The following is a 22232-nucleotide window of genomic DNA, read 5'->3' as shown; positions in this document are numbered from 1 at the left end:
GGGAAGAAGCAGGGACTAAGGCAAACGCTTTCCGGGACTTCGATGACCACTCACCCATTGGCCGCTTGCAGGTTTCCTTGAAGAAGCTCCGAAATCAGCCACCCGGCTCGCGGCGCCCGGACATCCGGGCCACAGCAGCCAGGGCGGCCCCACCTCCTGGTAACCTGGGCGACCAACCCGAAGCCCCGCCCCGCCCCACCACGCCGAAGCCCCGCCCCGCCCCACCACGCCGAACCTCGCCCCGCCCCACCACGCCGAAGCCCCGCCCCGCCCCACCACGCCGAAGCCCCGCCCCGCCCCACCACGCCGAAGCCCCGCCTCGCCCCTCCACGCCGAAGCCCCGCCCCGCCCCCTCGCTCTTCCTCGTCTCCGCTCTGAGGCCCCGCCCCCGAGGCGGCCGCAAGTCCACCCTCTCTCGCGCGCGGAGTGCGCGGGTGGGCTCGAGGCTGGAAGCGTGTCCGGCGGTGACGTGGTGGAGCTCCTGGACGCTAGCGATGGAAAGAGCGCTGGCGGTGCCGCGGCTGCCGCCGCACGACCCGGGGACACCGGCGCTGTCGGTGGTGGACATGCACACGGGCGGCGAGCCCTTGCGCATCGTGCTGGCGGGGTGTCCGGAAGTGGTCGGCCCCACACTACTGGCCAAGCGGCGCTACATGCGCCAGCACCTTGACCACCTGCGACGACGGCTCATGTTCGAGCCACGCGGGCACCGGGACATGTACGGGGCTGTGTTGGTGCCTAGCGAGTTGCCGGACGCGCACCTGGGCGTCCTGTTCCTGCATAACGAGGGCTACAGCTCCATGTGCGGCCACGCAGTGCTGGCGCTGGGCCGCTTCGCCGTCGACTTCGGGCTGGTCCCCGCGCCCCCGGCTGCTGCCCGCGAGGCCCGCGTCAACATCCACTGCCCGTGCGGGCTGGTGGCCGCCTTCGTGGAATGCGAGGACGGCCGCAGTCGCGGCCCTGTGCGCTTCCACAGCGTCCCGGCCTTCGCGCTGGCCACAGGTAAACGGCGACACCCTCCCAGCTCCGGGACGCAACTAACACCACTAACCGCCTCTGTGGCCTGGAACCCACGCATAGCAATTAACACACTCTCATGCCTTTGCAGTTAATAAAAAGGTAATTCCAAATCAAATGCGTGTCAGCCTTGCGGATTTGCGCGGTGTGTGCAATTCGATTATCCCGCAGATTTATTCATCTTGGTCTTAGGAGAGCCTTGAGGAGTACAGAATTCCGTATCTCCCTTAGCGCCTCACTCCTCACTGTCAGGCATTCCTAGAGACTTCACAGTTGGGTAAGTCTCATAGGGTTAGAAAGAGCAAAGAACAGCCAATGTACCAGGGTTCATTGGCTCGTTAAGAATACACATATGAGACACATTATTACTCCCTGACAAGTTACTAAACCCTGTCTCCTTTTCCTCACCTGTACAAAGTGCCTTCCCCACTTCTTTGGAAAAGAATTAAATAACAACGAATGAATTAGGCAATTTACAAATCGGGAAGTTACAGATGTTGCTGCTCTTACTCTTTAAGAACAGGAACAGATGTTGCCTGGGGCCAAATCCTGACAACCCCTTAAAGCTATCTATGCAACCTTAATCAAATTACTAACCTCTCTGTGCCCATATTTTTTCATTTGTTATCTCATTGAGTTTTGGGTGAAGATTAAATAAGAGTATGCAAGGTACTTAGCATTTAACAAGACATTTCTAGAGACAGAAGGCTGCAGAATATATAGGTTTGCTAGAGTTCTACAAGTGCTGAGCCTCTAAAAGGTTTTGGTGGGTTCCTTAGCACAGAGCCTAGTCATGTAAAACAGAGTGTGTGTAACTATAACCCTTACAGAGAGGGAGATCTCTCCAAAATAGTCATGACTGGAAGTGAGCTGAGAGCTAATTTAGTCCATTCAGGAATAGGGTTATCGCTTCCTTTCCTGTCAGTCTTCAGCGAATGCAAATCATTCTGTTAGATCTTAATCTTTCTTGAGGATTTGGATTCTAGATTAGCCTGATTATGGATGATACAGTAAGAGCCCAGGCATGAGCAGGCATTTGCCAGTCTGAGCAGCCGCAGGCAGTTGAAACACAAAGGTTGATGAAGAATTCCCCTGGGGGAAATTTATGCCATTTTTGCCCTCTACAAGAGAATGGTATCACATCCTAATTGGGAGGGCACTTGAGACAGGTGGATGTTTAAGATGGTATCTCAAAAATCTCAGCAGTTTAAGTAGCTTGGCTATCCAGTTTCTCCCCAGGCAACCCCAGCACCAGATTAGAAGCACTCTAGAATTGTGGCAAATGACAGCTGGCAGCAAGTTCACCATCATTCGGGGCTGGTTGGGGCAGGACAGCCAATCCATAAGCACAATAGCTCCCAAGAGCATCACTGTGTGACTATACAATAATCAGTGGGCACTAATGGTCACTTTGAGTCATTAAAAAAATATGCTAAATTCTCTACTTTGAAAAATACAAAAAGGGTGGACAGGGTTCAAGATCACTGCTCTGCCCCTCCCCATCTTGATGACCTTGTGAAAGGGATTCAATGACTCAGAGTCATGATCTGCAAAATGAAGATGACCACAGTACCCACCTTAGAGGACCACTGAGTTCTTTTTCACTCCCTTCAGCTAAAATGAAAACTGGTTTTTTAAGTGCTAGAACAGTAGGTAGTCAATTAATATTTGTAGAATAAGTAAATAAATGAAACTGAGAGAACATGGTGATTAGCAAATGTAAACATCCCCCTAATAGCCCTCCTCCCACTGGAAATGAACCTTTTGACCTTACTATCAACATTTATTATGTTCCTGATTTGTGCCAGGCACTCCCCACGCATTATTACATGGAATTCACAAAACAATCCTTTCAGGGTGGAATAGCAGTTCCATTTTACACACGAGGACACCAAAGCCACGCTTAGCTTTCCAGCCGTCCTTCATTTCCATCTACTTCCTCATTCTCTTTTCATTAAGGTTGACTTTTGTGTTGCACCAGCATCAAGATAAAGACAAAAAATTTTTCATTCGTGTTTGCTTTTAAGTTCCGCAGGCATATTTGATTATCACCTTGCTCTGTTTTGACACATCACGTGTTAAAAGGGGCTCTGTGGGCTAGCCTGGAACTGAAGGCATACCAGTATCTTTGTATGACTCAGTGTGCAGACTAAGGAATATAATAAACATTGTATTTTTCACAATGTCTGATTTTGAGACCCTACTCTGCCTTGTTGGATTTGCCTAGCCTCATCCCTCCACGTGGTGTCCCCTTTCCTGCTATATGTAGCAAAGTTTTCTTAGAAGAGCCAAGGCCTTGGAGAGGAGGGCCTTTTGGCCATCAGCCTGCACAAGTAACCAGCGAAGCATAATCTACCCCTGTCCATGTGGCTCCTGCCCCTGCTTCCCCTCCTTTTTGCTATCTCTATCACACCCTGTAGCCTCCCTGTATGCTGTGGGGAAGTCAACATAGGTCCTCTGCACTGAGGACCTGCTGCCTCTTTTCTCACTCCAGAGGAAACCAGGAGAAATATTTCCCCTTCAGAATACTGCTTTGCCAACAAACCTCTCTCCCCTGAGATCTTAGGTTTCCATAAAACCTGCTTTCTCCCCTGACATACGCCTCCCCCAAAGGCAGTGATCACCAAGCCAGAATGAACCGGGGAGGAGGAAGAGAGGAAAATGCAAGAAGGGGTAAAACAGTTTTAGTATCTCCAAATATCATCCAGCTCCATTCCTTTGGAAATACCAATTTAGGATTTCAAACAACTGACCTTCGGGTGAAACTTTGGGTATGCCAGGGGCTTAGAATACTCAAAAACTCTGACACAAAAAGATACTGTAAACATCAGCAGTGATTCTAAAATGGATTTATTCTGAGTATTTGCAGGATGCTTTCATGAGATGAAAATACATAGATTTTCATCATGAGATGAAAATACATAGAATAAGCATATATAACTTAAATAGAAAAATCTCTTTTTTTCATTTTGTTTTGACATTACAGTTGAAGAAAGCCAGTTTGTGAATAGGATACAAAATCCTATTTTAAACAATTTCTCATAGTATGAAAAGGGACTTACATTTTCCTTCATAGTTTTCACATGTTGATGTCCCAGAATTTCTGCTCTCTCTGCCTCTTTAAGGTTTCCTAGCAAAGATCCTCAGAGCAGTTATAAAGTAAGTGTACATGATTTAAGAAAAACATGGCACTAGATGTTCTAAAACTTATGCAAGCATTATCAAGTTAAAAATAGATGCACTTAATGATGCATAGGGGCACTTGTACCCCAATGTTTATAGCAGCACTTTCAACAACAGCCAAATTATGGAAAGAGCCTAAATGTCCATCAACTGACAAATGGATAAAGAAGATGTGATTTACATATATATAATAAAATACTACTTGGCAATGAAAAATAATGAAATCTGGCCATTTGTAGCAACACGGATGGAACTGGAGAGTATTATGCTAAGTGAAATAAGTCAGGCAGAGGAAGATAGATACCATATGTTTTCACTCATATGTGGATCCTGAGAAACTTAACAGAAGACCAGGGGGAGAGGAAGGAGGGGAAAAATGTTACAGAGAGGGACAGAGGCAAACCATAAGAAGACTCTTAAAAACTGATGGGGGGCGGTGGAGAGGGGAAAGTGCATGATGGGCATTGAGGAGGGCACCTGTTGGGATGAGCACTGGGTGTTGTTTGGAAACCAATTTAACAATAAATTCTATATAAAAATAAATACATTAATTAATTAATAAAAGACATAGAAAAAATAGATGCACTTAGCTAAAGGTCTAATATTTATCTGATTCTTATTTTGAAAATAAATTTTTGTTTCATCCCTTTTTATGATAGGAAAAAGCACCCCTCCACCAAAACACACATATTAAAAATGCTGTGAACTGTTCCTGCCAAAATACTAAAAAACAAACTTCTTTTCAAACACATCTTTTTTAGATCTCTTAGTGGATGTTCCTGGTCGTGGAAAGATGGTGGTAGACATTGCATATGGTGGGGCGTTTTATGCATTTGTTAGTGCTGAAAAGGTAGGACTTGATGTTTGTTCTGCAAAGACAAGGGACCTTGTGGATGCAGCAAGTGCAGTGACGGAAGCAGTCAAAGCTCAGGTCAGTACAAACACTGCTTGCATAACAAATGCCTTCCTCTGTGGCACGGAGGGAGTATAAATTACGTCCCTATACAGAAAATTAAATATTTATATATTTAGGTTATTAGAAGTACTAAGAATAAGGTACTGGTTACAATCTTAGGCTCTCTAGCAAGACTATCTAGGAGTCCTAGTTTTGCCACTTGTGACTTTTGTAACCTTGAAAGAGTAACATAACCTTCCTGTCGTAAAAGGGGAATTATGAAATACCTGCTTCGTCGGGTATTATAAGAATGAAGTAAGTTCGATACATGTAAAGGACTTAGAGTAGTACCTACCTATAATATATGTTCAATAAATAACTTTATATACATACTAGTATAATTTGTGATTATTTACATATAGAAAATGTGTCAAATAGTATTTCACTAACTTGAAATGCACATGCTTTGCTATACGTGGTCATTCTGCAAAACTTGAAAATAATGTCAGTTATAGCTTACAAAATAGATTTCATTAAATCTGATCATTCTTTTATTTCACAGAGAACAGTAATTCCTAATTAGTGAATTTCTCCCATATTGCTAAGAAGTTACCTAAATAACTACTCAAGTCAGTCTAGTTTTGGCTTGGGAAAACTATTCTGATAAAATCAGCTTGGATGATAAATAAGTCTAGAATATTCTTTCATTTCTAGCATAAGCCTTCCATTTTACATTTAAAATTGGGACCTGTAAAAAAATAAAATAAAATAAAATAAAATTGGGACCTGTAAAACTCATATACAGTATTTGAATGTTTTAGCATATGAGAATTACTATTCTAAGGAAAAAAATAATTTGTGAAAAAGTGTCTAATATTCTAATAATATTATGGGCCTATTTAATATACCTGAGACTTTAATAACATAATTTATAACTTAAACAAGATGAAAATATATACTGTATTCCTGTTCTAAATTGTCATTTTTCCAGGACTGTCAATACTAGTATCTAGAATTATTTTATCATAGCACCTTCTGAAGCTCTGAATTTATATCAATTTTCTTTTCACTAAGAATGAATGCGGAGCTGGATGTGGGGCTCGATCTCACAACCATGAGATCATGACCTGAGACAAAATCATGAGTCAGACACTTAACTGAGCTACCCAGGCACCACAAGACATAGTTTTCTTAATAAAAGGAGTAATTTTGAACTTCTCATTAAAGCTTTAACTTCTCTCCAAGGTGGCAAGGGGTGGCCTTTGAGGGAGGAGGGATTCTAAGAAAAATAGGAGAGAATCACATATGAGATGACCAACCATAGCATCATCTGTTAGCGTTAAATCAGGCATCGGAGCTACTTTCTGAATTGTTGACCACGCTGCTGATGCAGATTTAGGGAAAGGCCATTTTGGTGGGGGCTGAAGTTAATACAAATTCATCTTCATTTATTTTTTTTAAGTTTTTACTTAAATTCCTGTTAGTTAAAAACAGTGTAATATTCATTGTATTATAAAGGTGTACCCATGCTTTTAACAAACATTTGCCAAGAACTTACTGAGTCAGACTATGCTATGCTAGATGCTAGAGATTCGAAGAAAGAACAAACCCACTTTTAAGGAGTGGGGGTCTAGTGGGGGGAGCATACCTGTGAATAGTGTGATGTAATGGTGCTACAGGTTTGAAATCTAATAGGCATTACAGAAACCAAGGAAAAGTTCAACTAGACCTCCTAAGAACAGAAAGCATTGCATGTTCGGGCCTGACCATCCTTTACCACTCAGGCGCCTGCTTCTCTGTGTATCTGCTGCTTCTTATAATACCAACTGACTTCATCCTTTACAGTAGATCTTTTTTCTCATCCAACCATTTCTCTTACCTAATAGCTTCTGCATTGTTACAACGTTTGCTTGGTCGTGGCCTCTCTTCCAGGTCCTTGTCTCTGCCCATGGTGATAACTTCAGCTCTAGCTGTTTATTGTCTGATATTTCTACATTATCCCCTTCAAACTCCTGAGAGTGAGCATATGACTGACTGCCTTAGCTCCTCCTGTTTGAGCAAACACAGCTAGTCTGTGGATTAACCATCCTGGGGTCAGTATTTCAAAGAGTGTAGCATTTGGAGTGTGTGTGTATAAATAGAACTGTTCCTTTAGTAGAGGCTATCTGCAGGACAAATTCCTTAGAAAGGACTCAAAGAATGATAAGAACCGTAACTTCCAATAAAACTATTTGTATTCATCTAGACAAAGACATCATTTACTGCCCTGACCCAAAAGGTATTTTAAAAATGACAAAGATTGAAAAGTTATGCCTAAGAGTGCCCCCTCTACATTACTTATTAAGATAAATTTGAATCAAAATATTTATTTTACTTGACAATTTTACATGATAATTTTTTGTTGTTGTTATTTTCAGTTTAAAATTAATCATCCTGAGAGTGAAGACCTTTCCTTTCTGTATGGAACTATATTAACAGATGGAAAAGACACTTACAGTGAGGAACCAACCACCAACATCTGTGTGTTTGCAGATGAACAGGTATTAAAACTGTAATGTTTGGCACAAAAGCCAGCTTGTGTGGAACTGGAACACTGTGAATGCTCTTATCTTCATTTACTCTGAAACAGGTTGACAGAAGTCCTACTGGATCAGGAGTGACAGCTCGAATTGCCTTACAGTATCACAAAGGGCTTCTAGAACTGAACCAGACCAGAGCCTTTAAAAGTAGTGCAACCGGCTCAGTATTCACAGGGAAGGCTGTCAGGGTAAGTAACACCCTTAGCTTCTTATTTGTAAGTGTGTGACTTTTGAAACTGAAGAGGCCTGAGTTCCCTGTTAGGGAAGGTTCTTCACTCAGCTCTCAGAAAAAAAATTTTAGGGGCACCTGGGTGGCTCAGTCGGTTAAGTGTCCACCTTCGGCTCAGGTCATGGTCTCGCAGTTCATGACTTCAAGCCCCATATTGGGGTCTCTGCTGTCAGCGTGGAGAACCTGTTTAGATCCTCTGTCTCCCTCTCTCTGCCCCTCCCCTGCTCGTGCTCTGTCTCAAAAATAAACACACATTAAAAAAAAATTTTTTTGTAATCAGGCCTATAAAAACTTCTGTTCAGCTAGGATATTGGTTCTCAAAGTGTGGTTTGGAATCCCTAGGGGCCCCCAAGTTCCTTCCTAAGGGTCCACAAGGTCAAAACTTAGCATGCATTAATACAAAGACATTATTTGCTTTTCACTTTCATTGCCCCACGGGTGTATAGTGGAGCTCTCCAGAGGCCATATGATGGGTGACATCCCAGCTGACTGAATGCAAAAGCAGACATGCACATTGTCTTCAAGTCTATAGCTAATTTCACTATATGTTAATTTCCACGCTAAGCAGTTTACACGTACCATCTCATTTAATCCTCGTGAGAATCTTGGCAAGTCAGTACTGTTATTATCCTTTTTAAACAGATGATAAAATGGAGGATTCGAGAGGTTAGGTAATTTGCCAGAGGTCAAACAGTTAACGGATATCAGAGCCAGACTCTGAATGTGGACCTCTCTGTGTAGACCGTGCCCTGTTAAGCACTACTGTATTGCTATTGGACAAAGCAAATTTTTAATGAGGCTTTTATTATAGCAGCTTTATAAAAAGATAATGAAACTACTGTGTCCTAATCTAATGATTGACATCTTATCATAAGAGTTAGTTATTCTCATGTTTAAAAATTAAGAAATAATAAAGATACTCGGTAGTTAACATTTGGAGTTCTTTCTTTATAGTTAGTAATCATACTTGGCAGGATATCTTCACTCACACCACATGCCTTCCCTCTCTGTCTGGGCTCTTCCAAGCTCTTAGGATGGTGCCTTCTCAGTCTCTTTCCCTGCCTTAGCTTCCTCTCCTCCCCAGCATTTCATCCTTAGTTTCCTTTTCATCTCATCTGCATTTTGATGCCACTGGGTAATTTTACCCACTTTGGAGGCCTCAACTCCCAACCACTCCACTGATGATCATTCCTGAACCTTCATCCCTCCCATGCCCACCGTGTGCCTGCCTCTCTCCTGAGTCTAACACTCATATTCCCAACTGTCCACCAAACTCATATGGAAATGACAGTCCCAGAGATATGTCATCTTGTCAAAAAGTTCTTCCTTCCTTCCTCAATGTGCTCTTCCTGTCTCATTCCGTCTTGGTTAATGGGAGTATCTGCTTCACTTCCAAGTAGGAACTACACTCATGTTTAACTCATGCATACTCCTCACCTCCCATTTGTGAGTCCTCATGCCCGCCAGTTACCTGTTATGTTCTTCTCCAGCCTCCCTAAAAACTACCCTAGTGACTCTAGAGTCCATCAATGAATGAAGGTTACTCTGAAGAGGTTTCTAGGCTTCTAATTGCTTTCCTCTCTGATTTGTTTCCATTTTACAGGTTAATTTCTCTAAAACACAAATCTGATCATGTCTCTCTCCTTAAAAACCTTCTATGACCTACAAGATGAACCTTGGGTTTTCTTTAAAATGATAAAAGTCAAGAATGTGACTTTTAGGCCAGACACAACATAAGTGCAGTATTTTGATATTATACTCCTTTCATCTTTTCTCAGGAAGCAAAATGTGGGGATTTTAAAGCTGTTATAGTGGAAGTATCTGGGCAAGCCCATTATACAGGTACAGCAAGTTTTATAGTGGAAAATGATGACCCACTGAGGGACGGATTCCTTCTCAAGTGACTTCTGTGACTTTTCAGCACTCTTTCTGAATTATATGGAAAATGATATCCACATTGTACATGTAAGCCAAGTCCCATTCATTCTAAAATAGTATTTCTGTGACTAAATGTAATCATTATACCTCATATTTGCACATGTCATTGGTATAAATGTCACCTTTGTCAGCTTACAAAATGCTGAAAATTCAGAATGTTTTTCTAGTCATTAACCTATCAGGTAAAATTAATACCTTACTCCTTATTAGTCTTAAAATGTTATTCTCTGCTTGTTACTACAGTATGTTGTTTTAGATGCTCGTTGGATAATAATAGCTTGAATTGTAGCCCTCATAACAATGCCTCTTACAAGTTCATTGTTTTAGTCTTCCAGTTTTTGAGCAAAATAATATCCTCTCTCGGAGCAGGATGTAAGGGAGGTGGATTATTATAAGGTACTCAGCACTTAGCATACACAGCCTGGGAAGGATTGGGATGGGTCAGCTTCTTCGGGCAGATGTTATAGTTGCTGCCAGGATGTTCTCTCTGCTGCAAAGGCCTGCTCCTACAGCGAGGTGGCTGAAGTGCCATAAGCTGGTGTGAGAAGACCAATAATCAGACTTTGGCTGTATCGTTAAGGTCCTTATAAGAGGGGTTGTTTACTGCATTATAAACACAGTGGAAATCAATGAATCATTTCATACTCTACCAATTAAATGCCAGGTAGATTTAAAACCTGAAAGAAATGTTAACTATTAATTCTTGCTATTTTCTTGTCTGTGAGCCTGTTAAAAATAAAATTTGATCATTTTCAGTCACTATAAAATGAAGTATGTCGGGGCGCCTGGGTGGCTCAGTCGGTTAAGCAGCCGACCTCGGCTCAGGTCATGATCTCGCGGTCCGTGAGTTCGAGCCCTGCGTCGGGCTCTGTGCTGATGGCTCAGAGCCTGGAGCCTGTTTCGGATTCTGTGTCTCCCTCTCTCTCACCCTCCCCCGTTCATGCTCTGTCTCTCTCTGTCTCAAAAATAAATAAACGTTAAAAAAATTAAAAAAAAAAATAAAATGAAGTATGAAAGACTTATTCAATATGTGATGCTCTCAACATTCAGTAGAGTCCTGTGAGATAAGCAATAGTATATATATATTTTTTTTTCTGAGCATACAGAAACTGAAGTGATTACTTTTAAGTGGTTTGTCATTGGGTTAAGTCTGTGATTGAATTACTTGACCAAAATGAAGGCTTCATAGCTTTATAACTTTATAGTTAATTTTCTTAACTTCCCTATTATACAAAAACTAATGTTTTCTACTCATCTCCTATAAAATTCTGTGGTAAAAGAATCACTTACCTTCAAAACATGACACCATCACTAGCTTACTATGACCAAGAAATTTTCTACACATTAAAGAGATTAGCTGTACTTTCTTTTTAAAATGAAAATAGAACTACTATTCTCTCTCCAAATTTCACAAGTCACATTAACTTGAAAAAGATACATACATTGTTTAAAAGTTATACCTTACAGCATTTTGTAATGTGCCACACCTGTATCCTCTAATGAAGTACAGCATGAAATGCATATTGTCCTATAGCTACCAAGAGTGGGGAGTATTTTATCAATGACATTGTTTAAATTGTCAGCACTTGGCGATGACAAAAAGCAGAGTGACTTTAGTGGATTTTATTATTGTTTTAAAATTCTCAGGGCAACAGGGTGGCTCAGTTAAGCATCTGACTCATGATTTTGACTCAGATCATGATCTCATGGTCATGAGACTGAGCCCTGCATCGGGCTCCATGCTGGGTGTGAAGCCTAAGATTCTCTCTCCCCCTCTCTCTCTACTCCTCACCCTCGCGCTCTCTCTCTCTTTGTTTAAAATTTTTTAATGTTTATTTTTGAGAAAGAGAGACAGAGTGCGAGTGGGGGAGGGGCAGAGGAGGGAGACACAGAATCCAAAGCAGGCTCCAGGCTCTGAGCTGTCAACACAGAGCCTGATGCACACAAACCGTGAGATCATGACCTGAGCTGAAGTCGGGCACGCAGCCTACTGAACCACCTACATGCCCCACTCCCTCTCTTTCTAAGAAAAATAAAAAATAAAATTCTCTACAGACAAAGCACACTCCCTTATCAAGTGCATCACGATGGACCACTCCCTCTGCCCCACCCATGGAATACCACTGTTTCTATCACATTAATATACCTATGGTCCTCAACAATAGTTCAACTTGCGATTTTTCGGTTACGATGGTGGGAAAATGATACACATTCAGAAGAAACCACACTTTGAATTTGCATCTTTTCCTGGGCTCCATATATGTGGCACCACACTCTCGTGTGACACTGAGTGGCCGAAGTCAGCCACAGCCACAGTGAGTCAGCCGTGCGGTCATGAGGGTCAACAGTGGAACGCTGACAAACATTCTGTACCCACACTGCCATTCTGGTTTTCACTTTCAGTACATCATTCAATACACTACATGATATATTCAACACTTGATTATAGAATAAGTTTTGTGATTTGGCACACAGTAGGCTAGTGTAAGTGTTCTGGGCATGTGAAAGTTAGGCTAGGCTAAGCTCTGATGTTCGGTGGGTTAGGTGTATTAAATGCATTTTGACTTATGGTATTGCCACTCATGATGGGTTTATTGGGATGTAACCCTATTGTAAGTAGATCTGTATATGAGGGAAATACAAGCCAGACGTGTTAAATAACTCCCGTAAGGCCACACTAAAGGCTGGGAATCTAGGACTTCTGACTCCAAGTCGAGTATTTCCCTCCTATACTTCCTCCATTTCTAAGATAATACAGCCAGAATTTGCTCTGGAATAGAGGACGTTAATAAAATGTTATATTTCTTGAACATTAAAAAATAGTGCCTATATCTTCCTAAATTCGATTCCAAGCCACAGCCTAACCCTTGAAGTAATATTTATCCCTTCTGCACTTCACTGTCTCTCTTGGAGTCAATACTAGGGAAATTAACTGCCCCCTCCCACACCTCCATGTATCTAACCAGTCACAAGCCCCACTGAGTCTAACTTCTATATATGCCTACAATTATCCTTTCCCACCGTTGGTAAGGGTCTTGGAACCTCCCTCAAGCAACCACCTTTCCCTCACTGATCTCATAGCTCTAAGTACTTAAATATGCTCATCATAAACAAATGAAACAAACATCCTTTGTCTGCCTTACCTCTCTAGCTTGCCATGACCCCTGTTTCCTTACCTTTGTAGTCAAATTCCTAAATTCCTGATTCTGTGCACATTGGTTACATTTTCTCGTCATCCATTTGTTATTTGACTGTTGCCATCTGGTTTTTACTTCATTATTCACTGGAAATTATCCTTGATCTAAGTGTTAAGTCTACCAGTCACCCGAGGGTTTATGCAACCCGTGGCGGATACCCATCCTTGCTCCTGGCAGGCAAGTGTGGTACATTATAGAGCAAGAACCTCCATTCCCCTGGTGCTGGGTCAGCCACAGAGCCACTCACTGAAGTTCTCAAGGTCACTAAGTTAGTACCCAGTCCTCATTAGTACCCACCCTAACCCTAACCCCTAACCCTAACCATAGCCCCACCAGGTGTTGCAATTGCGTGGGCCGAGGTCCATCTTCTCTTCACCATGAAATTGCGCTGAGTTTTGCTCCAAGTCCTCTAGACTCTGTAAGAATTGGGACATCCGTCTCTTTAACTCTTAAAATCCACAAATTCCATAACATCCCTCCTTAGAACCATGTTTCTCATACTTCAAGGTGGGTATGAATTACCTGGGGAACTTAAGTTGCAGATTCTCATTTATTAGGCAGGCGTGGGGCAGTTCTAGCAAGCTCCCAGGTGAGGCTGATGCTACAGTAGTTGAGTAACAGAACTGTTTCACCGACCTATTCAACTACCCATTTGGGTCCAGGCTTTACAAGTTTGAGCCTCCCCTACCTGCCAACTTCTCCTTTTAGCTCTAAAATATAAAAGAAGCCTGTTAGCTCCCCACCTAGCGGTAATCTCATGGTCACAGCAGCTTTCCTGAGAAGAAGCTGAGATTACCTTGTTGTGAAAAGCAAATCAAAATGAAAACCACAAGCTCAAGACTTCTGACTTCTCAACTGGCCAGTATGCCTCATTTAGATATTTCACTCACCTGCCTGGCCTTTCACCCTTTCCCTGCTTCTTAATTTTTTCCACTCCCTAGCATTCCACCCATGGCTCTTTTCTCTCTTCACTCAACACCCTGTCCGTAGTCATCACATTCATGCCTGTGGTTTTCTCTCTTGTAGAGAGAGGCTGACAACTTCCAAATCTCTAAATCCTCAGGTCCAGAGCCATACCACTACCTGATGGACAAGTCAGATTCCTCTGCCCCCTATAATGTGCCCCTCCTCCTGTGTTCTCCACCTTAATTAATGGTACCACCATCCATCGAGCCAGGAACTTGCGATTTATCCTTGGCTCCTTGTTCACGCCATTCTGTCCTGTCTGTTGATGCTCCGGAGGTGGATGTGGGTGGATTCGGCTGGCATCATTCCCTCCCCTTTGCTTTATCAGCAACACTCACCTTTTCCTGTGGAAAACTATCCATCCCCTGCATTGTAGCCTTGCTTGGACTTCCAGGCAGAGGGTACTCCGTCAGACTCTCTCTCCCTGGACCTGAGATCTTGAGAGAAATGACATAAAGTCTGAAACACGGCTGAAGTGGACTTATTCCAGTAGTGATCACCCTCAATTAGTTTCTGCACCTCTACCTGCTATCTCTGCCCTGACTTCCCTTAGGTTATCCTTTTATAATTTGAACTCCCCCTAGCCTTTCAATAAACCCCTTTTTTGCTTAGGTGAGACAATGCTCTGTTTGTATTGTTTACATCCAAGGACCCTACCTCCTTAAAATCTCTTCGCCCGCTCCACTATGCCTTTATTCAGACTCTTTTCATTTCTCCCCTGGGAAAATGCCTTTTCTTACAATGCCTCTTCTTAACTGGTCTCCTGGTTGCCAAATTCTTCTACGGTCACTCAAAAATAGGTTTTGTGTATCTAACAATTTTCCAAAGTGCTAAGTGTTAGGGATCTAATAACACACCAAACAAGGTTCGAGTCTTCACAAAGCCGACAGCCTACAGCGAGAGGCAGGCAGTGATTAATCACAACAGTATAATTATAGACAGTGCTGATATGCTTCAAGCCAAGGAAGGCTTCCCCCGAGAGATGAGGTTAACATGCGCGGGGAGACGGGGATGCGAGGGCATTGGGGGAAGGCGAGGGAATGGGCTTTCTAGACAGAGGGGATAGCAAGTGCAGATGACCTAAGAAGGGAGGTTTAAGAAGCTCGAAAAAGGCCAGTGTGACTAGACTGGAGCGACAAAAAGGAAAGTGGCCCCAAATGAGACCAGAAAGGGAGCAGATGTCAACTCATGCAGGGCCTCGTAGGAAACATTAAGGATTGGGGTCCTTATCCTAAATTAAAAGGAGAAAGCCATAGAGGGGTTTACATAAGTGAATGGCATGATCAAATTTATTTTGTTTAAAAAGGCATCCGGTCTGCAGTGTAGCGTAGGGGCTGGACGTGTGGAGACCTGTCTGGTGGGTGGCCGAGGTAGCTCAAAGAAGAGAGAATGAAAGCTGAGATTCAGGTGGAGGAGGAAGTGATGGAGGAAGCGAATGGAAACAAAGACACTTAAGTAAAATCCCTAGGTCTTGGGGGTCAATTGTACATGGGCTGGTGGTGAGGAAGAGGGATTAGCCTAGAATCCTAAATTTTCAGTTTGTAAGCTACATGGGAGGTAGTGCCATTTTCTGAGACACAGAATGGAGAGGACCGAGGGGTTTTAGGAAAAGTGGGAGGAAGACCACGAAGTCCACTTGGGTCACGCGGAGTTTGAGGTGCTTTGGCACATCAAGGGGAGCTGCCAAATAACTGGATACGGGGCTGGAGGCTAGAGATTCAATGTGGATTATGAACATTGGGCTTTCAAAGCTCTGGGTGTGCGTGAGAGGAGGAAGTGCAGAGCTGCTGAGGACTGGGCCCCGATGGACTCTAGCATTTAGACCAGATGATGGGGGTGAATGGGAGAGACCACTGAGGCAACCGAGGGAGGAGGAAAACCAGGAGCATGTGAGGTCATTCTTGTCTTTCTGAACATACCTGATCCTGGCCTACCCTTCAATGGCGAGTGCCGTTACCCCATCTCCCCCTGATGAAGTTCAATCTCTGTAACATGGTATGCGAGGCCTTCATAAAAGGGTTCCAGTCAACTTTTATCATTTATCATTTTATCATTTATTTCTCTCTCCACTCCCTACCCTCAGTCACCAGTACCCAAGAGTCAAGTAACTTACGCACTTATCTCCAGACTTTACACATGAATTTCAAAGGTCCTTCTCTGTCTTCTCATTTTGGAGAGTCCGATGTCACTGCTCGTGTGAAGTCTTCATCAGCTACCCTAGGAATAATCACCTCCATAGAATTTCATTATATTTTTTAACAATACGTACAATACTGTAACATATTTGGGTTTGCCTAAAACTGTAAGGTTCTTTGGGCTGAGATCCTTATTTGTTGTTTCTGAAAACCTAGCACAGAGAAGATCTGCTAAATAAACTACTATATAGCTTTGTTTTAATTCAGTGGTTCTCAGTTGTGGTCATCACCCCCCCTCCAACCCCCCCAGGGACATTTTTAATTGTCACTACTGGCATGTTGTGGGCAGAGGCTAGAGTTACTGTTAAACATCCTATAATGAATTCCTATAATGCATTTGTTTACCACCTTAAATAAACCTCTATTTATACTGTAAATTTCCAGTAAGATATTTTTCCTCATTGAAATAAGCATCCGAAGCACTAATATCATTGATTCCAAGATCTGCAAGTGCACTGGTCATTCTTTAGAGCAGTGTTTCTCAACTGTGGGTCAGAATCACTCGCAGGGCATATGGCCGGGCCCCACCTCCAGAGTTCAGATTCTGTATACTGGGGGCAGAGCCTGGGAATCTGCATTTCTGACAAGGTCCCAGGTGGGGATAATGCAGCGGGTCTAGGGTCCACACTTTGCAAACCATGGTTTTAGAGAACCTAAGGGTTTATCACATTTTCCCCCATTAGAGGCCATGCCCAGAAACTTGAGATGCAGCTTCCCTGGGCAGGCAGGACCTTTCAGTTCTCCACCTCCCAGCCACAAACCTGGAGCTGCGACAGCGGTGACTCCCTGGCTGGTAGCACTTTTTACACACCACATTCCAGAGAACTGAGGAAGGCCGCCAAGAGGGCAAGGAACTCATTGCTCTCCACTCAACGCTGCCACACACGTGTGGCAGCTTATGTGTGAACCACACGTGTGAACCACTAATGGTACTGAGGTCTGCACCCTTGAAAACAAGATGGCCTGCTGTCTCCGAGATCCATATTCTAGCTCCTCACAGCACCTATATCAGAATTACCTGTGGCGTGTAGATTCACAGGCCCATCCTCAATAATTCTGGGAGTCATCCATAAACATGCGTTTTAATAAGCTCACCACCTCAGTGGTTCTCAAAGTGTGTTCCTCAAACCAGCAACATCATCACTACCTATTAACTTGTTGGAAATGCAAATTCTGGGACCGGACCCCACACCTACTGAATCTGAAACCGGTGTTGGGTCCGGTCACTTGTGTTTTAATGAGCCCTCTAGGTGATTCTGTTGCATGTTCAAGTTTGAGAACACCCTGGTTCACATTATTCGGCCCCTGAGGCTTAACATCTCCGGATCTGGACCGTTTTTCACCTTAGGTTCTAGGTCCCTTACTTGCATGTGCCAAAAACATCAACAGGAAGCAGAGTGTCCCCGGCAAAGGCCTTCCTGTAGGACACTTGTATCCGACAAGAGAGTTCAAGAGTGAACCCTTGTTGAATTTGGCCATTTATATGAGGGCCCATCCCGCTTCACCTGGCCCTCGTATAAATGAAGTCCCTTGGGGGTGGGGGTCAACCTGGCCCCCGCTGAAGCCCAGACTCCCTGGCCGGGTAACCTCGTGGAGGAGTGATGTTGTGGGCCGGCTCTTCGGAGGGTGCTTGGTCGGCGTCCCGCCCCGCGCTCCTGCGTAAACACCGTTCCCTCGGCAACGCCTAGAACCCACGTCAAAGGATCGGCCGGGTACGGGGCGACGGGTACGGGGCGACCGCCACCCCTCCCGCCGACCCGACTCCCGGCAGAGGCCTCTGGCCCCAGCCCGAGCCACCTCCCCCGGCTTGCGGCCGCCTCCCCCCGTGCGGGATGGACACAGCCGCGGCCGCCTCGGGGCCCCATGGAGGAGCAGCCGCCGCCGCCGCCGGTCCGCCCGCCAGCGAGAATGACCTTGTTGGGCAGCCCACACCCCGGAGCCCCCTCCGCGGCCGGCGCACCTGGAGGGACTTCCTCCGCGGCCACCGCGGCGGCCGTGCTCTCCTTCAGCACCGTGGCGACCGCGGCGGCCGCGGCGCTGGGGAACCAGAGCGACGGGAACGGGGGCGACAGCACTGGCGCCTCGGCTGGCGGCGGCCTCGGCGGGCCCCGGGCGGCGGGGGCGGCGGGGAGGCCGCCGCCGGGCCCCGAGGCGGCGCCGCTGCTGTCGCATGGCGCGGCGGTGGCAGCCCAGGCGCTCGTGCTCCTGCTCATCTTCCTGCTGTCTAGCCTGGGCAACTGCGCGGTGATGGGGGTGATCGTGAAACACCGGCAGCTCCGCACCGTCACCAACGCCTTCATCCTGTCTCTGTCCCTGTCGGACCTGCTCACGGCGCTGCTCTGTCTGCCCGCCGCCTTCCTGGACCTGTTCACGCCGCCAGGGAGCTCGGTCCCCGCCGCCGCCGCCGCCCCCGCCGCGGGGCCCTGGCGCGGCTTCTGCGCCGCCAGCCGCTTCTTCAGCTCGTGCTTCGGCATCGTGTCGACGCTCAGCGTGGCCCTCATCTCGCTGGACCGCTACTGCGCCATCGTGCGGCCGCCGCGGGAGAAGATCGGTCGCCGCCGCGCGCTGCAGCTGCTGGCGGGCGCCTGGCTGGCGGCCCTGGGCTTCTCCTTGCCCTGGGAGCTGCTCCGCTCGCCCCGGGAGCCCCCGGCGGCCCAGAGCTTCCACGGCTGCCTGTACCGGACGTCCCCGGACCCCGCGCAGCTGGGCGCGGCTTACAGCGTGGGGCTGGTGGTGGCCTGCTACCTGCTGCCCTTCCTGCTCATGTGCTTCTGCCACTACCACATCTGCAAGACCGTGCGCCTGTCCGACGTGCGCGTGCGGCCCCTGACCACGTACGCGCGCGTGCTGCGCTTTTTCAGCGAGGTGCGCACGGCCACCACCGTGCTTATCATGATCGTCTTCGTCATCTGCTGCTGGGGGCCCTACTGCTTCCTGGTGCTGCTGGCTGCGGCCCGGCAGGCCCAGGCCGCGCAAGCCCCCTCGCTCCTCAACGTGGTGGCCGTCTGGCTGACCTGGGCCAATGGGGCCATCAACCCTGTCATCTACGCCATTCGCAACCCCAACATTTCCATGCTCCTGGGGCGCAACCGGGAAGAGGGCTACCGGACTAGGAACGTGGACGCTTTCCTGCCCAACCAGGGCCCCGGTCTGCAGGCCAGAAGCCGCAATCGCCTTCGAAACCGCTACGCCAACCGGCTGGGAGCCTTCAGCAGGATGTCCTCTTCCAACCCGTCCAGCGGGATGGGGGGGGACGTGGCCATGTGGGCTCGAAAAAATCCAGTTGTGCTTTTCTGCAGGGAGGGGCCCCTAGAACCAGTGACAGAAGCGGTCAAACAGCCTAAGTCTGAAGCTGGGGACACCAGCCTCTAAGAAAGGTTGGGATTCACAGCTTGTAAAGGCAAATTTTCAGCTGCACCGTTTGATGATACGGGATTCTGGGGGAGAATCGTGTATTTCATAAAGCCAAACATTTAAAAAAGAGACAGAGGGGGAGGCTTACCCCTTCCCCCAAACAACATACAAGACAATGTGCCCTTCTTCAAAAGTGCCAAGTGTAAAAATGCAAAAATTAAAATATTAAACCACACAACCAAGCATTGTGAACTGTAAGTGCCAGAAATGAGAAAAATAACATTCACAATTACTGAAAAGCTCATATTATAGGAATCACACTGTGAAACAAACAAAATCATTGAATGCAACCAGGATTTGTTCAAATACAGAGAGTTTCAGGAAAGGATGGAGACTTTCAGAATCACTTGAAGGCTCCCCTAAATCACCAGAATTCACCAAAGTTGAGATTTTTAGAACTTGCACCTCTGACACGCACTTTGGGTGCTTAGGTTGCGAACGAAAAATTCTTGTCCTTACACGTTTTGGTGCGCTTCCTTGCGCCCCGTGTCCCTATAATCTTTGTGGGAAGTTTTATATTCCTAGACCATTTTCGGATTTTGAAAGGTAGCTTATTACCATAAAATCAACCATCTGAAGGGCAGATAGAAGTATGAAAATAAAGAAATGTGGCTGTTTATAAATGTATTCCAAGATTATACTTAAAAAAATTAATATCCCTCATTCTGTTCCCCAAATTATCTGCCCTGGGAAGTTTTGAGGCTTTACCCTTACTCTAACCTGATACTTTGTTCCTAATCACATGGGGGATGCTGTTCACAGAGTGCTTTTACATTTTTAAAAACTAACTTTCATAGTAGAAGATCGTTGCCTTTTGAGGTAAATTTGATTTTCAGATGCAGCCAAAAATGTAATTTGAAGTCAAGTCGATTGATTCAGGTAAGTAATGACACTTTTTCATATATATATAAAAAAATGAGAGCTCTATAAAGTAACAAGACTGGCTTTCCTATGTGGCTAACTGAAGATGAGTACAATGAAGAATTCTAAAAATATTTTGAGAAGTGGCTGTATTCTTAGAATAAGCATAGCGCTTTCCAAGGGCATCATACCCTTCTACATTTGGAAATTTGGTTATATTTATGAAAAAAAAATGAATCATTGCTTTTATAGACATGATTTGTCTAAACTAACATTATTAGAAAGGGAGAATAGATGTGGTGTTATTGCATATAATAGAATATTAATAATTTGGGCATAAGGTCAGAAAGTAACTTCAGTCAAGCTGGAAATATTTTCAGAAATGTGAAAACCAAAGATGCTTCTTTTTTTAAAGTTATTTATTTATTTTTAGAGAGAGCACAAGTGGGGAGGAACAGAGAGAGAGGGAGAGAGAATCCCAAGCAGGCTCCACACTGTCAGTGCAGAGCCTGATGCAGGGGCTTGAACCCATGAACCGTGAGATCATGACCTGAGCTGAAATCAAGAGTCAGTCGCTTAACCGACTGAGCCACCCAGGAGCCCCTAAAACAAAGACGTTTCTTAAAATTCAAAAGCACAATTCCAGGTTTGTGTGTCTGAAATTTTGCACATTAAATGCCACCATTCACAGAATCGTTTACTCGGAATTTTGAAAGATACTGTTTTCTCCCTCTTTCTTTCCTTCCGTCCACTTGCTCCTCTTGCCTTCAACATTTCACAGCCTTCATTGAATGAGTACTTTAAACTAGATATGAAATGACATCAGCTATAATGTTAAAATTTCAATGTGAAATAGCCACCTTTTTTTCTTGCATTTAAAGATGTTAATTATTTTTTACACTTCTGTGTGATAGGTGGGTGTATTTTGTAATCAAAGATGGAGAAATATGATTCTGTCAGAGCTAAAGGTATTTAATTTCTCCCCCATGCTCAAGGCATCATCACAATCATAAGTTCATAAGTTTATACATTATCTGTATATATCTTGCTATACTCAATGTAGTGCAAAGTAGATGAGATAATCTCTACTCTTTAGCACTTAGTATATATATATGTGTGTGTGTGTGTATATATATATATGTCTACATACATATGTGTGTATATATATACACACACACACAGACTTAATGCAGCTGAACAAATATTTAACGTATATCTACAGTATGCCTGTACAAATGCCTGTTAAAGTCAAAACGATTGTGTATTTTTTGGCATTCTGAGAAAATGGAAGTCATGTCTGGCACTTGGGAGGACATGATAAAGTCTTCCAGTTAGGAAAGTTATCAGAGGATAGGAATTCAGCGACTGTGAATAATGGCAAAGAGTTAGGGATCTTAGGGGAAGGAGGCAAATGTACAAAGTGGGGTATTCCCTGAAAAGAAAACTCAAAGGAAGATATTTAAAAATAAACATGGCGTGGAATAACCCTTCTGGTGAGTGAAGGGAAAATCTGAGAGACTGGAAGTGACAAGGTGGTGGCACGAGGGACTTTAAGGCAGGAAAGGAGTCCCATCCTAACTCTTGGTGTAGGTAGTGGTAGGAAGTTTTAAGAAAAGGATAGCTTGGGGAAGAGACCATTCCATCAGGACCTGTAAGAGTCATGGTTGGCAAAAATGGGAGGGAAAAGAAAAAGCAATGCTAATAAGTTACTAAAAAAATTATAGTGTTATTTGCTTGTTTGTTTATTTGAGGCTATAC

General features: G+C 44.8%; 3 protein-coding genes across 4 annotated transcripts in view; 2 read left to right on the top strand and 1 right to left on the bottom strand.

The window, feature by feature from the left end:
- The window catches only part of LOC115516517 (JNK1/MAPK8 associated membrane protein), a 29164-nt gene extending 29012 nt beyond the window's left edge, over positions 1 to 152 (bottom strand). For both annotated transcript variants that reach the window (XM_030319235.2, XM_030319234.1), the window contains exon 1: positions 55 to 152. In XM_030319235.2, the coding sequence (XP_030175095.1) occupies positions 55 to 58 (4 nt within the window). In that variant the 5' untranslated portion in view covers positions 59 to 152. The remainder of the gene's footprint in view (positions 1 to 54) is intronic.
- Positions 153 to 405: 253 nt separating this feature from the next.
- L3HYPDH (trans-L-3-hydroxyproline dehydratase) lies at positions 406 to 10681 on the top strand. The gene is made up of 5 exons (XM_030319233.1): positions 406 to 1002; positions 4962 to 5131; positions 7513 to 7635; positions 7725 to 7862; positions 9682 to 10681. Exons 1-5 carry the CDS (start codon positions 495 to 497, stop codon positions 9805 to 9807), a joined length of 1065 nt encoding a protein of 354 aa, XP_030175093.1. The 5' UTR covers positions 406 to 494; the 3' UTR covers positions 9808 to 10681.
- Positions 10682 to 17977: 7296 nt separating this feature from the next.
- On the top strand, positions 17978 to 19819 carry GPR135 (G protein-coupled receptor 135). Its single transcript, XM_030319232.1, has one exon. It carries the CDS (start codon positions 18063 to 18065, stop codon positions 19569 to 19571), a length of 1509 nt encoding a protein of 502 aa, XP_030175092.1. The 5' UTR covers positions 17978 to 18062; the 3' UTR covers positions 19572 to 19819.
- The last annotated feature ends 2413 nt before the right edge of the window (positions 19820 to 22232 follow it).

This window comes from Lynx canadensis, chromosome B3, assembly GCF_007474595.2.
Source record: "Lynx canadensis isolate LIC74 chromosome B3, mLynCan4.pri.v2, whole genome shotgun sequence".
In the NCBI taxonomy this organism is placed as follows: domain Eukaryota; kingdom Metazoa; phylum Chordata; class Mammalia; order Carnivora; family Felidae; genus Lynx; species Lynx canadensis.
The sequence above is the reverse complement of the archived record's forward strand: the minus strand, read 5'-3'. Positions and strand labels throughout refer to the sequence as shown.

What these genes read in the sequence shown, in the direction of transcription:
- GPR135 (XM_030319232.1), top strand. Translation starts at nt 18,063, where the DNA reads ATGGAGGAGCAGCCGCCGCCGCCGCCGGTCCGCCCGCCAGCGAGAATG.
- L3HYPDH (XM_030319233.1), top strand. Translation starts at nt 495, where the DNA reads ATGGAAAGAGCGCTGGCGGTGCCGCGGCTGCCGCCGCACGACCCGGGG. An exon ending in GGCCTTCGCGCTGGCCACAG is followed by an intron (nt 1,003 to 4,961) that starts GTAAACGGCGAC and finishes CATCTTTTTTAG; the next exon opens with ATCTCTTAGTGGATGTTCCT. An exon ending in TCACAGGGAAGGCTGTCAGG is followed by an intron (nt 7,863 to 9,681) that starts GTAAGTAACACC and finishes ATCTTTTCTCAG; the next exon opens with GAAGCAAAATGTGGGGATTT.